At 38.4% G+C, this 19,416-nt stretch overlaps 2 protein-coding genes across 7 annotated transcripts; one reads left to right on the forward strand and one right to left on the reverse strand.

Annotated features, from left to right (window-relative positions):
* Nucleotides 1-5,695: 5,695 nt before the first annotated feature.
* Nucleotides 5,696-7,312, forward strand: LOC103408183 (chlorophyll a-b binding protein 3, chloroplastic). The gene is made up of 3 exons (XM_008347051.4): nt 5,696-6,099; nt 6,206-6,367; nt 6,686-7,312. Exons 1-3 carry the CDS (start codon nt 5,977-5,979, stop codon nt 7,193-7,195), a joined length of 795 nt encoding a protein of 264 aa, XP_008345273.1. The 5' UTR covers nt 5,696-5,976; the 3' UTR covers nt 7,196-7,312.
* Nucleotides 7,313-7,938: 626 nt separating this feature from the next.
* LOC103408181 (myosin-2-like) lies at nt 7,939-18,968 on the reverse strand. Of its 6 annotated transcripts, none has more exons than XM_029088988.2 (23): nt 17,975-18,968; nt 17,457-17,558; nt 17,215-17,358; nt 16,971-17,121; nt 16,815-16,842; nt 16,482-16,656; nt 16,260-16,323; nt 16,111-16,124; nt 15,937-16,021; nt 15,207-15,310; nt 14,943-15,081; nt 14,404-14,522; nt 13,580-13,732; nt 13,409-13,498; nt 13,230-13,307; nt 12,579-12,737; nt 11,697-11,900; nt 11,228-11,433; nt 11,007-11,142; nt 10,765-10,894; nt 10,335-10,462; nt 9,562-9,750; nt 7,939-8,792 (listed from the first exon to the last, which is right to left on the reverse strand). In XM_029088988.2, the coding sequence occupies exons 1-23, from the start codon at nt 18,371-18,373 to the stop codon at nt 8,364-8,366; spliced, it is 3,426 nt and encodes a 1,141-aa protein (XP_028944821.1). In that variant the 5' UTR covers nt 18,374-18,968; the 3' UTR covers nt 7,939-8,363. The 6 variants fall into 6 exon arrangements, with proteins under 6 accessions (XP_028944821.1, XP_008345270.1, XP_028944823.1 ...); XM_008347048.4 differs by having other exon boundaries at nt 10,329-10,462; XM_029088990.2 differs by having other exon boundaries at nt 10,315-10,462.
* Between the last annotated feature and the right edge of the window lie 448 nt (nt 18,969-19,416).

The raw sequence follows: 19,416 nt of genomic DNA on the forward strand, positions 1-19,416 counted from the left end.
GACTCCAAAGGTGTGTGCATAAACTGGCAAACTTGATTGACAGAGTAGGCAATATCAGGTCGAGTGAAAGTTAAGTATTGTAAGCCACCAACAATGCTTCTATAGCTTTTCGGGTCTGCATAAGGATGACTGTTATTATTCAACAACTTGAGATTGGGGTGACAAGGAGTAACACAGGGCTTACAATCAATCATGGCTGTTTTGTGTAGTAAGTCCTTCACATACTGGGACTGATGAACAAAGAAACCCTGGGATTGATACTCAATTTCCAAACCAAGGAAAAAATGCAGAAGCCCCAAGTCCGTCATGTCAAATTCGGTAGTTAATTGTTGAACCACAGAATGAACAGCAATGTCACTGTTACCAGTGAGGATAATATCGTCCACATAAAGTAACAACACAACCATAGATCGCCCATCATGTTTGATAAACAAAGAAGAATCAACATAAGAAGATTTGAACCCCAAAGTGACTAGAAACTTTGTAAATCTGTCATTCCAAGCCCGAGGGGCTTGTTTCAAACCATAAAGAGACTTTTGAAGTTTGCACACAAATTCTGGATGATCTTTATCAATAAAGCCATGTGGTTGACTCATGTATACTTCTTCATCCAAAACACCATGCAAAAATGCATTTTTAACATCCAACTGTTTCAACTTCCAACCATGAGTAGCAGCCAAGGACAATATCAACCGAACTGTTGTAGGTTTAACCATTAGGCTAAATGTCTCATAGTAATCCAAATCTGCAGCTTGAGAGAACCCTTTTGCGACAAGTCTGGCCTTATACCAAGTCACAGAACCATCAGGATTTCTTTTGACCTTATAAATCCATTTGCAACCGACGAGATTTTTATTTGGTGGAAGAAGAACCAGATTCCAAGTTTTCTGTTGGATAAGAGGTACCATTTCTTCATTCATAGCATGTTGCCACTCACTAGATTTAGAAGCAACACTAAAATATTGAGGTTTTGTGATACCATCACTCTGAACCTGAGCCGGAAAAGCAGTCTTCTTCTTAAAAATGCCCGACTTTGAACGTGTCTGCATAGGATGGGAATTATAGGATGTAATAGGCACAAGTTACAGATTAGGAGCTTGAGAAGTGACAGTAGATGGACGGAGATCAATATATGTGTGAGCCACAGAAGCTGGCCTTGATGAAGCAGGTGTACTTGTGGTAGAGGGGACAAGGTCACCATTGAGCAAGGACTGAGACTGAGTGAGCGGAGAGACTACAGTGGAATTATGCCAAAAAACTTGAGGAAGAGGTATAGGTATAACTGGAGAAGTGAATGTATTTGGATGAACTATAGGAGAAGCAGCAGAGGATAGAGAGACTGGAGGATGACTATGTGGTTGGACACCGGGAAAACTGTCTTTATCAAATAAGACATGCCTAGATACTATCAACTTATGTTTCATAACAAATATACCCTTTGTACTGAGATGCATACCCCAAGAAAATGCATTCAGTGGTTTTTTACTCAAGTTTGTTGGACCTATAAGGTTTCATAGATGAGTAGCAGGCACACCCAAATATCCTTAAATGTTCTAACTTTTGTGGAGAGTGACATAAAGCCTCAAAGGGTGATTGCATGCCTAAGACAGAGGTGGGCATCCTATTAATTAGGTAGGTGGCAGTGGCACAACCGTGATACCAAAAAACATAAGACAAAGAAGCTTGATGAAAAAGGGTAAGAGCAGTTTCAACTACATGTCGATTTTTCCTTTCAGCTAAGCCATTTTGAGCTGGTGTATAAGGACAAGACTTTTGATGAATAATGCCATTGGTTTGAAGAAAATTTTGAAACACATGACCAGTGTACTCTCCACCACCATCACTTTGTAAGATTTTAATAGAAGCATTAAACTGATTGAAAATAACAGCATGAAAGTGCACAAATACTCCAAACACAGCAGCTTTATTCATTAATGGAAAAATCCAAGTATATCGAGTACATTCATCAATGAAAGACACATAATACCTATATCCTTCTATTGACAAAGTAGGAGAGGGACCCAACACATCAGTGTGAATGACTTTAAATGGTATGACAGACTTTGAAGCAGTAGAAGGAAATGGTAACTGAGTAAACTTGTCGTGCAAGCAAGATTTACATATGTGAGGTGATGCATTACAATTGACCAAAATGGATGACTTACGAAGGGCAAGTTGGACAATGGAATTAGTTGGATGACCCAACCTAGAATGCCACAAAGCAAAGGACACTTTTTGACCTATATAAGCTGCTGGAACGTGTTGAGTAGATTTGAGCACAGGTAGAGGATACACTGCATTACTGCTCAGTCCTTGATAAAGAGGTTTCTGGGTGACCTTGTCCTGTACACAGAGAGAAAACTCATCAATAATACAACGACAATTATTATCTTTGCACAGTTGATGCATAGACAATAAATGTTGAGACAACTGGGGAACATGGAGAACTGAATTAAGTTTGAAATTATGAGAATGAGTATTAAGAGTTGAATAGCCAATGTGTGCAATGTCCAAACCTTCACCATTATCACCAGTAACTTTCCCTGTAGAGGAATAAGGAGTAGCCATCTGCATGTTAGACAGATCCGATGTCATATGATTAGTAGCCCCGGAGTCTAAGAGCCAGAACTCTTGTTATGGTGCGGAAGGTGATGGAAAGGATTGCACATTCATAGCAATATGAGACTGAGACTGAGATACTCCACCCCCTGAAAAAGGTACTTGAGACTGAAAAGGCACAGAAGAATAATAAGAAAGTGGGGAGCCAGATTGAGGTCCGGATGGAGCCATTGAGAGTTGAGAACGTGGATAGCTCTGCGGAGAGGAACCCTGTGTTGAATGAAACTGATCAGAAGAGGAACCATTTCTGTCAAAGCATGTGGCAGCAGTATGACTAACCCTATGACATATCTGACATCCATTCTGAAAACAAGTGAGTGCAGAATGTCTTTTCCTGTCACAGATTTGACAAACTTGCAGTGGGTGATAGGCCTGAGAAGAAGACCTTTGGGACCAGGAAGAGAGAACACCAGGTTGAGAAATGTGGGCATAAGGATTTGCACCATAGGAATTTTGTGGAGAGAATTGAGACTGATTGCCTGAGAAGAATTTATTTCCTTTTCCTTTCCCTTTGAAGTTATTTCCCCTGAAATTATTGTAAGTGCCAGATTCTTGTTGTGATATAAAAGCAAATGGTCCTGGAGTGAACATAGGTGGCACATGAGATGGAAAAGGCATTGGTTGCAGTGGTGGAAAAGACTGAACAGAAGACTGAACATGAGAACCAGGTGCAAAACATCCAAAGTTTGAGCCTAGATTTGAAGGGCAGAACTTAGTACCAGATGAACTGCCAGCATTAAATATATAACCTGAGGATTGAGCTATCATTGCAGACATAAAAGGAACCTGTTTTGTTGTTTCATCCAATGTGAACTCTTCAACCTTAAGTTGGGACCTTAATTCAATCAAAGAAACAAGACTTTCTCTACCACAAATGACAGCTTTAATAGTGTTGTATTCAGGTGGGAGTCATCTAAGAGCAACAATAACAACATCTTCATCAGGCAGAACAACACCAGTAGCAGCTAACTGATCCTTTGCATCTTTAATCCGTTTAAGATAACCATCAATAGACTCAGGTCCTTTCTTAATATTCTGCAAATCAATCTTCAGTTGCACAATACTAGTTCTTGTCAAATTGGCAAATCTTGCACGAATATTAGTCCAAACTTCCTTAGAAGTCTGACAACCAATCACACAAGAGAGTGCAGCAGTGGACAAAGTCGCAGTAAGTAGCGTCATCAAAGCTTTGTCATGGATGGTCCAGATTTTATAAGCATCAGACACCATAAGTATATTGTCAACAATTTCACCTTCAGAGTCAGACTCATTAAACTTTGGTGGACATGGAAGTGAACCATCAACAAATCCACGAATTCCATTACCATCAAGTAATAATTCCATTTGAAAATTCCACATAACATAATTCGAGTCAACAAGTTTGATAGTAACAGTATTGCCTACACTAGGAATCAAAGAGGAAATAGGTGACTGTGTAAGAGCTAACTAAGGAGATGTAACCATGACGATTAAACCAACAATTACTTCAATGCGAAGGAATTCACAAATTGAACAGGTAGATATCGAAATCACCACTCCAAAACAACAATTAAGACCAGGTAGAAGATCGAATCACAAATCAGACGAAAAACCCCAAAAAAAAATTAGGGTTTATACACAATCGCAGATGTGATGAAGAGAAATTCAACAGATCGGCAGTAACAGAGAATAAAAGATATCACCTCTGTGTGCGCGAAGAACACAGACAACCAACAAATTCACCGACGAACATGTCCAACGAAATCACCGACAAAATCACCGACTAAACAGTGCAACGAAAGCACCGACTATCGCAACCAACAAACAACAGCAAGAATTAGCAACAAGAACAAGCACCAACCAAGCACGGCGGAAGCAGTAGGATCGCAATCAATGGTGCAAGCTTTTGATCGGCGATGATACCATGTCAACAAAAAGAATACAGAAGAAATGAAAGAGAAAAATATTCAAAGAAAAGTAAGAGAATCTTGGAGGAAAAGACTTTTCATTTCACAACTTAACCTTTACAAGATATTTCCTTCAGATATAAATACTCACAGGAACTACTTTAGGACATAACACAACCAATCTCCTAATGACACTTGTCAGTAAATACAAGACTAACAATACTCTTCACCTATGTATATCCTAACACACACATGCCACCATCGATATAGTTGCCTTCGCCGCCACTGCCGGCTATCATCACCACCTTCGCCATCATGACTCCCACAATAATTGCTCCCTCCTCCCAACTATTGTCACCACCCATACTAGCACTACCACCTCCATTATCAAGCCCTGTTAATATAGTCAAATAATCTCGGGATCATCTTAACGAGATAATCATCTTGCAAATCATGGCCCCTCATAGGCCATGATTTTCGAGGATATATACTAAGAGTCCCCTGACTGAGGGCTCTTAATGTCGCCGTTCATCGCGTCTCCTCAAGTCCAATAGTTAATTGACAAGGGACGTAAGAAAAACTCCAGCACGAGTAAAGCCATTACCATGCTTGTACGTATATAACCTTAATTACTCGTGAAAGACTAAAGAATTCATAACAAGAACTTATTAGTTGGCTCATTATGCACTTGTTTAGCTGCGTATAAAACATGACCTTTAGTTGGCTCGTTATCTGTTTACTTGTAGGTAAGGGGTTCAAATATCGTGGATGGCTAGTTTGAAACCAATTTATTATGTCACTCTTTAGTGTAAATTTATCATGATAAAATAAAATGTGTTGTTTCAAGCCCCTTCCCCCAGGCAAGGGCAACATGTCCCTATCAGTTTGGAGAATGATTAACATGCAATGGGTACAAAGCTACTATGGCATCCCAAGCCAATAATATAATATACATTATACAGTAACATGTCATGTGTAAGTTTTTGTTATTTGATATTATATTATTAACCACAACGTCCGGTATAGTAGTGAGCCCGTTTTGTGTAAGTTACTCCCAAGCAATTAGAGACGTTAAATCACAACCACCATTCATTGATCCATCAGGAATTTGCCGTAGGGCCCCATACAAACACTAAATCCATCTGTGCCACACAGTGCAAGTTTTCCCAACAAATTAATATTAAGGACTTGTGAGTTTGTGATGTGCCTTTGGCTAGATAAAATGTGGATAGAAAGTTATGAGTTAGAGATGCTTAAAAATCCTTTGAAGCCTTCTCATTGGTTGATTCAAACCGTCAGAATCCCCACCATTACTTCCCACTCCTGCATTCTCAACCACCCATCTGTGCATAATATTGCACACACAGCTTTCCTTTCTACACACTTCCAAGCTTCAAACACAATTCCACCAATTAATTCATCAGAACATAAATCAAGTCAACTGAATTAAGTTTTCAAAGCTTGGAAAGTCATGGCAGCAGCTGCTAGCTCAAGCACGCTTCTAAGAACCACCCCATTTCTTGGCCAAAGCCGAGGGCCAAGTTTTAACACTCTCAGAGATGTTGTCCCAGTGGGAACTGGCAAATACACCATGGTACGTATCTGTGTAATTTTTTTTTTTTATTCGAGCGATGGTCTACACTAAATTAGTCTAAACTACAGAATGCATGTCTAATATTCGGGGTTTGTGACATGAATAGGGGAATGATTTGTGGTATGGACCAGACAGAGTGAAGTATTTGGGACCCTTTTCTGCTCAGACTCCTTCGTACCTGAACGGAGAATTTCCTGGTGATTACGGATGGGATACTGCAGGGTTGTCAGCTGACCCAGAGGCCTTTGCTAAGAACCGGGCTCTTGAGGTATTTCAACACTTCAAGTACTGTTAATTTTTCACTCCCATTAGTGTTAATTTTCCACTTCCCAAATAACCCAAATAGTTACAAAAGATTAAGAATGAATGAAGCAAGACTTTAAGCATATTTTTCAAAAATACATGCATGTTATTGCCTTCTATTCGCAATTCAAAACCAAAATGAGTGGAGACTGATGATGCAGTCTTTATTCACAGTCTAACAACATAACTTTTTTGATATTTGACGAGAGATTGTTGTTGATAACGATTATACTACTTTGCATTGATTTGGAAGTAGAGGTTTAGTAATGTTGTGCAACTTTAGGTAATCCATAGCCGGTGGGCTATGCTTGGAGCACTAGGCTGCATCACCCCAGAAGTTCTCGAGAAATGGGTGAGAGTGGACTTCAAAGAGCCAGTGTGGTTCAAAGCCGGAGCTCAAATCTTCTCAGAAGGAGGCCTCGACTATTTGGGCAACCCCAACCTAGTCCACGCTCAGAGCATCCTAGCAGTGCTTGGGTTCCAAGTCATCCTCATGGGTCTCGTTGAAGGATTCCGTATCAACGGTCTTGATGGCGTAGGAGAGGGCAACAACCTCTACCCCGGAGGGCAATACTTCGACCCCCTCGGCCTTGCCGATGACCCTGTCACCTTTGCCGAGCTCAAGGTGAAGGAAATCAAGAATGGGAGGCTAGCCATGTTCTCCATGTTTGGGTTCTTTGTCCAAGCCATTGTGACTGGGAAGGGTCCCCTAGAGAACCTCTTGGACCACCTTGACAACCCTGTAGCTAACAATGCATGGGTCTATGCCACCAAGTTTGTGCCCGGATCATAAATTAATCTTCAGTTCCTCTAATTAGTAATTATTAATCTTGTTTGGGAGAATGTAATTGAACAGAAAATTTTATGGAGATGTTAATACTTGCCGTTTTAATTGATCAGATTTCTCAAATGTCACTATGAGTATCAACTCTATAACTGTGATCCAATCTTCATAGTTCCATCATTTCATATCTACTTTGAATCATTTCTTTTGTTCGAGCTATATTTTAATTTAATCTAAATAACAAGAGGGAGATATCAAACTTGAGTGCAAGGAGAGACTCAAGCCCTTTAGCTGAGCCCAAGTCAAAATATAAATTACTCATCCAAGCGGAATTTTTTTCTTTTTAACAAAATATATTATCTAAACCAATGGATGTGGGAGTGAGCTAAGTCTCACAATAGGCTAGCAATAATGTGATTCAAATTCGCCTTTGCTGAGAATTAAACCTAAGACCTCTCACTTACAAGTAAAAAAAAAATATCATTAGACCGTAATACTAAGTGACCTGAAACCTTTCAAATATACACAATGGCACAATAAGAAGGATGAGTTTCTTTCACGTGTCATCGCTTCTAAATATACAATTATTCACCTCTATCCTCAACATATATACTTTAAACTTATAAAATTATCCAATCCAATCCTAGGCACCAAACTCCCCCACACAAACACATTGCTAAGGAGTTGAATATAGAATAACCATAACCCTACAATTATATATGTAATCTGCTTTTAGAAAGATAAAAAACACATTGGAAAATCAGGTACTAATCACTTCATACACAGACAATGTGAACATATTTTCCCACATCTTCACTAACAAGATCTACACTGTAGCACATTACATCAATGCCAACTGATTATACACAAACTACGTAAACTAATCAACAAAGAAATAGCGGCTGAAAACCACTTAAAAGTCCCTAGTTTTCTGTTCACTTGATCATCAACGTTCCCACAAAGTCACAAAAATTTGGTACACCTACAAGTTTCTCTCCATAATACTACACCGCACCAAGAATCACCAATATGCGATGCGAGATATATAAACAGAGGAGTAGCCAGCTACTGAAGGAGGTAGCTTACTGAGAAAGTTACTTCCCTTCTTCAATCATCCTCTTAGGTATCTCCTTCTTGGTCCACCATGAGATGGTGATTGATCATCTAAAACAAGATACTACAATGCTCTTGAGCCTATCTTTGCCCACCATTTTCTCTGTCGTTTTTCCTCTTCTGAGTGCCAAATTTTATGAAGCTTTGTCTTTGTTTCCCGTAATCTTGCCTTGTACTCTTTCTTCCAGGACTCAAACCGGTGTTTAAGTTTTCGTAAATCTTCCTCAGGATTCATATTTGCAGCTGACTGCCCAGGTTTTACCTCAACTAGAGCTTTCGCATCATCATCGAATGTCTGTCTCCGCTGCTCAAATTCCTTCACCAGACCGCTGACTGCATTTGAACTGCCATTAGCCTCAAGCCCTGCTCCATTGAATCCCATGGATGTGGCTTCTTCAGAATCGTATCGGGGTGATGAAACAGAACCTAGTCTTCCAGGTTGACCAGCAGTATTGTCAGATGCAAGACTCTTTCTGGCTGCAGCAAGACTCGTCTGCATAATAATAGAGAGTATTAAAGGTGATGCAAAGTTCAATCTAAGATGTCAATCATCAACAAGGAACCATCCATTTCTTTCAAAGGAGACAAAATGTAAATATAATGTGAAGATGCATGTGCATGCACATTGGTTGTGGTGAAGTAAATGATGATCCCAAAAGCTTACGACTAAGGTGGCGGTTCATCAATGTTGATCGAAAAAAGGTGGGGGTTCAACAAACTTCATCAAGTTCTTTTTCTTTTTTTTTCTCAAAATTTTTAATACAGGGGGGAGGGGGAAGAGTTTGAAACTATTACAATAAATTAGGGGGGGGGAGTTTCGAACCCATGACGCATGGGTACAAACACAACACCCTATCGAGTTCAACTTAATAACATACACTAACAGTTGACTTCTTCTAAGTCAACATAAACTGGATAATCATCTCCAAGTCACCAGAACAACAAACTCACTGGTCAATTTGGGTTTTCATCGCATGCAGCAAGAATATGATTTTAATTGGATGAAGATAACCATCTCTGGTGCAGCTTTATAATGCAGTTTTACAAAATAAATTAAAATTGCATAATTTTAGCATCCATTAGTTTTCCAGATCTGAATATTCAGATTGACTGTGAGTTGGAACAACCATACAAGTTGCATCATTTTCCCCAATTCTTCGACTCATTTCAGGATTCGCTTTTGGTTCTATAAGCATAAATTGCATAATACCACTTGTGCATATCTCTTAAAACTAAGATCAAGCATACACAAGAAAACTCACCTGTAAAGACGCCATCTGCTTTTGCCACACATCCTGCATCGATTTCATCTTTGATTCATATTCTGACCATCTTGTTTCAAATTGCTGCAGTTGCTCCTGTAATTCAGCATTTTCCTCCTCCTTCCGCACCAGAGTTGCCTCAGCCTGAAGCACCCGCCTTTGAAGCTCTGCCAAATCTGATGGCAAATCCTGTTCAGAAAACATTTCCATTTTCAGTTATTCAGATCCGCAAACCTCAGAGACATAAGAGAGTGGAAAATAGTCGGCCTTTCATTTACAAAACCTCCAAAAAGAAAAATTTACCAAAATGCACAAGTATTTCTTGCAATTTTCAGCTTTAAGTGTAAGCATACTGTTTCAAAGAACAGATTTTCACAATTTAAATTTTTCGAGCCTTGGAGAATTTTGTCTATATAGTGGGGCGACTTAAATTCAATAGCCAAGGAAAATAAAATTCTTTAACCACACTGGAAAAGACTTCTATTTAAAACTGAAACTCAAGTTTAAAGCTAATGCAGTGCTTTTGAAAACTCAACCTTAAACCTAACGGACTTGTTTTTGGTTCTATTAAATAAAGTTAGATTGTTTCATGTGGTTAGGTAAAAGTAAAACTATAACTATTGAACAATTTTTTGACAAATCAGCTAAAAAAGAGCAAGTATTGGGTAATGACTAGTCAAATTTCAGTGTGGTTTCAGCATTAAGATTTCATAAGGAGATGAAGCAAAGGAAACAGGTTTAGCAAGTAATTACTTTATCGGAAGTACCTTCACCTCTGACATCTTCCTGCCGGCCTTCCTTTTAGCTTTCCCATTCTCAGGATGTGACTTCTTCAAATTTTGACGCTCATCAAGAGTTTCATGAGAACCTGCTTTCCTTCCAGTATTTTCACCAAGACCGTCTGCATCTTAAAAGTAATTTTCATTAATACTAAAAAGTAGTCAAAAGTGATTATTTTTCATTATACATGAATTGGGCAACAAATGGAGTTTGAACCACAAATTCAAGCATGTTCACTTCATAACATAAAGAACAGTATGGTCAGCCAAACTACAACGTCCTGAAGAGAGTCCAAAATTTGTATTGAACCAGGATTTTGTTTTTCAGAAGAAATATCAAATTGTACCAAACAATGCTGTAATATATGATAAAAACAGCTAAATGTCTTGACCAAATGAAACTATAAAAGTTAGTAGGCATTACTTGATGGTATCTTTGGGACTCCTTCCTTAAGTTGATCAAAGTGGCAACGAGCCCGGTGACCACGGAAGTATTTTTGGACACCAATTATTCCTCTCAGAACTTTCTTTCTCTTATCCTCCAATGATGCAATCTATGAACAACCAGACTCAGCAACATTAGGAAAGCCACCAGAGAAATAAACTTATAAAAAAAAAACAGAAAGTGATGACGAGAAAAATTTCAAAACTCTTAAAGGAGCTCACCTGCCCTGTTCTAAGAAACACTTTTGTATAGCCAATTTGGTACATCTCAGGGAGGACACTGAATCTTTTTAGAACAGCAATGGATAGACTTAATGGATCCCGAGGTAAATCGTCCTCCAAAAGTAGAAAACCATACCTAATCCAAAAGACACATGAGAAAAGATAGTTGAGAAAACCAGTACTAACTAAAAACCTGAAACTCCGGTTCAATGTATACCAACCTTCCTGCAAATTCTTGATGCGCCATTCTAGTAGGGTATCCAGATCGTGATATCCTAACAACCTCCAAAACTCCACAACACTTGAGCTGTTGTAAAACAAGGTTTACTTCATACATGCCGGGAAGCTGCTTACTGTTTGGCTTTATGCAGCTAATGAAGTGAGGGGTGCTGCTCTCCAACTGGTGCAGTAGTTTAAACAATTGACCCTACAGGAATGAATGATGTACAATTAAACTTTAAACGATGCAGTACAGCTATGTCTCAGCCAGTGTTAAATAATTTAGAATGAGATGTAGCTTTCTGAACAAATAAGATCATCGACCCCCATATGTTACCAAAAGAAAACTATCATCCAAACTCATCTAACAGAGTCCCATCCTACTCAGATGACATTCAAAATTTTGGCATCTGATCTAAGCATACAAAAGCTACTCCTATATCCAGCTAAAACTTGTGCAAGCATATGTACCTTGAAGTCAATACCAGCGCCTGATTTTGAAGGGTCCAATGCATCTATCTGGTACAAATCATTTTCAGGTTTCTGGAACTGCTTAAGCTCTTTGGAAGTAAACAACTGCAGAAGCCGGCATCTGCACGATGACAGGAGTTGGACGAAAACAGCAGGCAACTTATCTCTGTTTTTTTTTAGGAAGCCACTTGTGTCATATAGAACCTAATAAAAATACAAATGTTAGTAAAACTATTACACTATGAAAACCAATAGCAATTTTATAGAAACAAAGGTCATCAAACTTGCATCAATGTGTACAGGCTTACATCATGTATTGCCTAGTACGAAAACATAAGTTCGACTATCCTCAAATTACATTTAAGAGAATCAAGAGCAACCAATGCAATGTCTCGTAAGCCAGTCCTTCCTTATGGTCAAGGCTTAAGTTATTTAATAAAGCCAAGGAACAAGTCATAAGGAAAAAAAATGTGTTAATCAAGTGTTTGCAAACTCGCAATTAACAATGGTAGCTTGAGGAGACTCAAATTAACAATGAAGATTGGTGATGAGAATGAGGATAAAGGTTAAGAATCAAAGAAGTAAAAATTTTGGGAAGGATGAGTTGAAGACACCTTTGATATCAATAAAGCCAAGGCAACAGTCATAAGGAAACATGTGTGTTAATCAAGTGGTTGCAAACTTGCAATAATTTGTCACCACTGTTATTTTTACCTTTCCATGATTCACTTAGCTACTTTCTATGCACTACTTTCAGGGCATGCAGAAAGAATGATAAAAAGCAGAGTCAAACAATTCTTAAGTTGGTGTGTACATATACAATAGTGCAAATGAAGTCAGCACACAACTAAAGCTTGGGAACATGCTCAAACAAAAACTAACCTCTCCAGCATGATGACGAATACTGAAAGTGCTTCCTTTTTCTGCTTTAAAGCAAGAATTAGCATTCAAGTGTTGCTTAAATTTATTGGCAAGGGTCAAATCATTTGCCTTAGGGAAGTTCGATTCCTCATCCAACACAGATAGTAGCCCAAAAGGTTTCTGCCCACAACACAGTAAAAAGTGGCTTTAAGGATAGAGGCAAATACTATGATCACTTCAGTAATACACCCTTCTTACTTTGCAATGGGAGAAGGGTACCAAATGAATTTACAATTTTTTTTTTTTTTTTTTTTTTTGAGAAGAAACGAACCAAATGAATTTACAATTAAGAATCAATTAGAACATACAAGTGGATAGTTGAGGGGTTTTCCTCCAGCTGAGCTAATAAAGTTTTTCTTTAAAACATATAAAGAGAACAGAAGACTAATACCACCTAATTCATTGCTTTTGTAGCTATCATGCAATGTGAAACTCTATTAAGATATCATAAGCATTAATCAAGGTAAAGCAAAATGTGAAGGCCCAACCCCTAATTATCACAAATTATACAAGTTGATTTGAATGTCACATATACTATACAGTGAAAATGAATCTAATGAAATTCTGATGAAAAATTAGCAGGTCAGTGATATAGAAGGCTCAATGAAATACCTTCTCAAACAGATTCAAGCATTCTTGATTGTCTTGAAAATCAACTTTAGTCCAATCAACCCCATCCAATTCACATTCCTGAAGTAAAAGGAATAAGCAATCACAATTCACACATTTAGTCATAACATGTAGTCTGACCCTAAGCAACCTTAATGCTACATTGCACTTGAGATGCTCACCTCCTGCTCAAGCTTAAATAAATGTCGGTTGAAATGTTGTTGCAGCCTCTCATTTGCATAATTAATGCACATTTGTTCAAAGCTGTTCTTCTGAAAAATAGCCCTTAAGATCATTACTAAATACACAAATCTTATTGCAAACATCACCAAAAGTGAAGTATATATTAGTACCTGGAATGACTCAAACCCATAAATATCAAGTATACTGATGGATCTCCCAGCACGGCATTTTCCCACTGCAAGTGACTTATTAATTTGTTCTACAAGCCAGTCAAACAAGCTAACATAGATAAATTTTGCCAACGCATCTCTTGCATCAATTGCCTGAATACGAAAGAAAGAAAGAAAAAATAAGCCTCATTTTCATCAAAAAGTGCATTTAAAGGCTGACAGGACCAATGTTTTAAAAGGTTCGCCTCAGGGCCCGCCTAGGCGCCTTCTAAGGTTGGGCTTGAGGGTTGCCGCCTCTGTTTTGAGGGAGTGGGCATAAGGCTTTGCCGGAGCCGCCTAGGCGGCGGAAGGCACACCTCAGGGCTTCTTTTTTTTTTTTTTTTTTTTTTTTAACTCTCAAACCCGAATTTTGGGTAGGGTTTTAACTGCCTCATACCTCTTCCTTGCACTATCGTCTCTTTGCCTTTTTTTCTGATTTTTATTTTTTATATAATGGAAGTGTGTGCTGTCTGCGTGCATTGTTATATGTGTGCTCATTGTGCTTTTCATCATTTATTATATATATAGATATATATATATATAATATATGTCTATATATGTGTGTATATATTTATGAGTGTACTCAGGGTGATTATTGGTTAATAATCTTCTTCTTTTTTAATATAATATATGTGTACGCTTAGTGTACATATTAAAAAATTTAGGTCCCGTGAGGCTTCGCCTCACTCCTAGGCCGGACTATCCCTCGGACGCCTCGCCCACGCCTCACGCTTTTAATACACTGGTCAGGACTCAAGCATAGATTGTTACAGAAATTAGCAAACCTGTCTCAGTGTCAGCCTTGTGTCAATACTATCCTTGGCACCACGGATTTCGGGGGTGGACAAAGAAAGAATTAGCTCCTGGGAACTACAACCCATCAGCATGGAAGCAATGGTTACAGCTGCCCAATGGAAAAACGAAGAGAAGTTACTCATATGTAGGCATCTGTTCATGTGCTCAAGTGTAAGTCTAAAAGTAATGTTTGACTTAATAGAACAAACACATTCTGAGACCGCAGATGGTTGACATGGAATGAAATCAGACACCGAGGGAAACCTCTTACAAAAATTTGGATAGACAAAATTTTAAAGGTCTTTTTGGACATATATGTGCACAACACTCTTTAACACTGCTCAATAATATGACTGCAGTAGCGGACCCCAAAATGCCATTCCAGTGATCCAGTTAATGACCAGATAGAAAACCTTAGAAGTTAGAACTATCATTAAAAATCCAAGCCAGGAATGCAACTGGCTTAGAATCAGCATTCTATACAAAATATCCCATGGAAAGATCACCAAGTGAATGACCTATTTCTTACCTTCATCAGCTAACACTTCCACATGCTTCTCATTGTCAATCGCTTGAAATGATATGTTTCCCAGCCATAACACTGCGGCCAGCAATGAAAACATGTGTTCTTGATCTTCCTTACAAACTTGAACAACATCTAGCGCTTTCTGAGGAGATGCAAAAACAATACAACATGGGAGAATGTGACACTTTGGTTATAGAAGGAACAAACTGGAAAAGAAAGTATATTGATTGCATGAATGGTGATATAAACAATTATCTCTTTACTTACCACAAGTGTATGAAACTTTCGCACATCATCTACACCATCAATTTCCAAACAATCACTCTGATTAAGATACTTGTACTCACTAGCCCTTTTAAGGTTTAGCCTCTCTGCAACCAAAAACAAACAATGATTCCCCAATACTTGTACAGCAGAACTGTTGAAGGCTCTAATTTTGGCTAATAACAGAACTAAACATTAAAAGGCAAATGGTTATCATAGAACTTGTAATGAACCCATTTAATATGTTTCCTGCCAGCTTCTGAAACACAAGCAAGGGCCATTACTGATAACTGATCATTGATAATCACCATACGAACCAATTTTGTAAAAAGCAATCAAGAAGACTAGACTGGAACTCAATATTTTTATGTGGCGTTAGTGGTTCCAAACATTATGTGGTGCTATAGTGGTCCCAAACATTAGGTTCCATGCCAACTACTGTATAGTTTTCCTTTCTTGCTTAGAAGAGGAATTCAACCTAAGATTTACTTTTCACGTAACCTCAACCCATGCCAATTATGTTAAAGCTCATGGGTCATACAGCAAGATTTCAACAAAGTAGACCCCCGAACTTATGATGTGACGATTTCAAAATCACTATAATTTATAAATCTAGGCATCCCATAAAGAGGACATAAATTTAGAAAAGAGATTAATGGGCACGAATTTGCCATTTTGCCACATATGGTGAAACAAGCAACTAGAATTGATGATTAAAATAAAGCTTCCCTACCTTTTAGCGTTGATGGAGCGCCAGCACAGAGTTGATAAAAGACATGATACGACCTCTCACCGTTTTCTAGTTGAGCAACTCTGGACTGCTCAAATGAGATATTATAGTGTCAGAAAAGGCATATTTAGACAGCTAAAACTAAGCTGATTAAACTCATAAAGGGCAACTAATTACCTTGTCCAAAAAAACTGTTCACAATCATGATAGCCGCATTGGAGTTGACATGTGAATGAGGTAGTAAAATCAAGTCAGTCACTCTGATTGAAATGCAAGTCAGGTAATAGCATACCAGAAAAGGAATTTATTCAATTCAAACAGCTTACATGTTTGGATAAAAGCACCACATATTCTTCCCGCAGTGCTAAAATGAAGTTCAATCAATTTCCCCTGAAGCAAAGCAGAAATCATGTTTAAGTGCATACCCTTTAGACCTCAATTAAGTAATGAAAAACAAAGGATGGATATCAGTAACAAAATAAATAACCAATTCCAGGCAATAATTTTGAATAAAACTTCAAAAAGAAGAAAGAAATAAAGTAACTTACGAATCGGCTAGCATTATGATTTCTGGATGTTTTTGCATTTCCAAACGCTTCTAGTATACAATTGGTCTGAAGGATTGCATTTGCATGCTCTGTGCCACAACTGCCACTACCAATAGCAGCCAAGTATTGCATTGCAACTTTTGCTGTCTCAGTTTTCCCAGCTCCACTTTCCCCACTGTAAAAGAAAATCTATTGACTATTTATTTGCAAACTACATTCTGATTTAACAATGAACTTTATGATCTAGTATAGGATAACACTGCACACAAGTACTAAGCGTGATTCACAAAGAAGATTCTAATATACCAGAAACCAATTTGAAAAGGTTCTAACCTTATGATTATGGACTGATTTACATCATCTGCAAAATAAAAGTTACATCCAGGAAAACGGTCAAAAACAAGTTACAGAACAAGTTAAACAATGCCACCATAAAAAGAAAAGATTCGGCACAAAAGTAAATATATAAATAAAATAGGTGTCATGCACCTGTCATCATCTCGTCATAAGCAGCATCTGCCACAGCATAGACATGAGGTTTGTCTGTTAGTTTCTGCCTATAAGCTCTAATAGAATCTTTTCCATAAATTTGAACATCTTTGAAAGGATTGATTGCAATCAAAACTGGCCCGGCTTTGCTCTACGGAAGAAAAACACGAGAATGTAAAAGGAGAATAGAAGAAGACATGAATCTGAAACGAAAGCATCAGCAACAGGAAAATGTGATACTTACATAAATCATATCCTGGGAATATCTACACTGAAGATTGTAAAGAACAGCAGGCTCATTCAAATAACTAAGCTGTATAAGATCATCCACACCTTCGAGAACATCTGGGTTTGCAGGTAAGAGGTCAACTCTGTGCACTTTGATTACCTACAGTAACAGAACAAGGGCATAAACAGCCCATCAATCTAAGTGCCTTCAGTAGTTGAAATGGGATTTGGGGTGAAGCCAAAAACTGATGAACTTACATTTCCACTAGAGAGTGAAACAAGTGCAGCGTCCCCTGAAGTTGACTGTATCATTCCTAACTCCCACAGCCCACTAGGTAGCCAACACCAAACACGAAGTTTCTGAAACCAAATATTTCAACATCAATTCATGTTTTACAAATAAATTTCCTATGCCCAAAGAACAAAGATGCTATATTACAAAATGATATCAAACAAAAATAATTTTTTTTCTTACGGATCTATGACATTTCAACAAAAAGGTTTGACCTCTAATTTTAAAGTACAGGTGTTCATCATAACCAAAATCCAAATTCTGCGGAATCATTGCAATCATATAAAATCCATGCTCTATCACATTACCCAAAACTTATCATATGGACTAAAGTTCTTGGACTACCATACTCCAAATAGCACTGTAAAGTTCAGTTAAGAACACAAAGCAATGCGTAAGAGTAAAGAATCATAAAAAAAATAAAAATAAAAATAAAATAAAATAAAAAGGAGATCAGCCAACTAACTGTCACCCTCCTAATTACCTTCTTGATGAAATAACCAATGTTGTCATCGCAATCCGATTTTGCAATCTTCTCCGGCCTCGTTCCACTGTCCTCAGGTGACCCACCGTAGGGCGACTCAACAGTTTGATCATTCTCCGTCTTCTTCACGCCAAAATGACCTGCCTTGAACCCCAAGTCCCCCTCTTTTCTCTTATTCAAACTAGGTAAACACTCCAGAGAACCCTCTGCGTCTTCGACCCTGAAGTTGTTGGGCATAGAGCGGCGGGCTGATGGCAGACGAGCCTTGGAAGGCGGCCGAGCTGGTAATGCCGGCGGCAATTCCTTCGGCTTTTCGACCGTATCTCTTCGCTGAAGCGACTCCAGCATTTCCTCCAACGAGCTCCTCGCTATCATCGACGGAGACGCGGAAGCCATCATTTTCACAACCACAAGCTACAAATTCAGTCTATGCACACCTCCCGAACCCCCAAATTCACACCTCGAAACGTCAATTCAATCCCTCAGACTTGGACCCCGACCCAATTCAAACCCCGCATTGCAAAGAAAACCAAGAACCCACAAAATCCGAAGATCCGAGTGTCCAGAAACAGCGACCCAATTCTTCAAATTCTCCCATCAGACTGAAACCCAAAAACCCAATTGGGGATTGGACGGACGGCGAGCTGTGGAAATGGAAATGAAAAATCTTTTTCTTGTTAGGCGAGAAAGAAAAACCGAGGGAGACGAACTCCGAAACTGGGCTGGCTAATCGAGGGGTTTACGTTTTGGGGATTTTGATACTGAAAGCCGAAGTTACGAGGTTTAGAGAGAGAAAAAGAGAGGAGAGAAGGAAGGGGGAGGTTGAGTTTGTTGAGGAGACAAACCTCTTTTTCTAGAGAGAGAAAGAGAGGAGAGAGAGAGAGAGAGAGAGAGAGAGAGAGAGAGAGAGAGAGGGAAGGAGGAAGAAGAAGAGAGTTGGGAAAATGGAGGAAAGAAAATGGACAATCTGTTTGTCGTATGAAAACAGATAGATGAGCCCCTGTTTCTGTTCTGTTCGTTTTTATTCTCCTCTCTTTTTTTTTTTTTTTTGAAAAAAATAAATAAATAACTTTTTCTTTTCAAACGATAAATTTATTATATTATAAATTTAAATGTTAGATTCCGATGCAGAGATAGCACTCCTTTCTACTATGATGGTAGAGAGCCACTTGAAAAACAAATTAAATAAATTGGAAACCAACTCTTGAGTTGGAGCGTGCGAAGAAGATTAATATAAACGTTGGTTTGCTTTAAAGCGTTGTTTTGTTTGTTATTTTCTTTGGTTTGAATTTAAATCTAATTTTTTATTTCTCTGCAGATTGGTTCCAAAATTTTGCCTCTTCCAGTTCAGAGAGCCGTTTGGTTCCGATAATAAGGATAAAAATAAAATAAAGAAGTTAGAATTTAGGGATTTAAAAGATGCAAATTTTGAATAAAATGGG

Source organism: Malus domestica, chromosome 11 (genome assembly GCF_042453785.1).
Source record: "Malus domestica chromosome 11, GDT2T_hap1".
NCBI classification, from domain to species: Eukaryota; Viridiplantae; Streptophyta; class Magnoliopsida; order Rosales; family Rosaceae; genus Malus; species Malus domestica.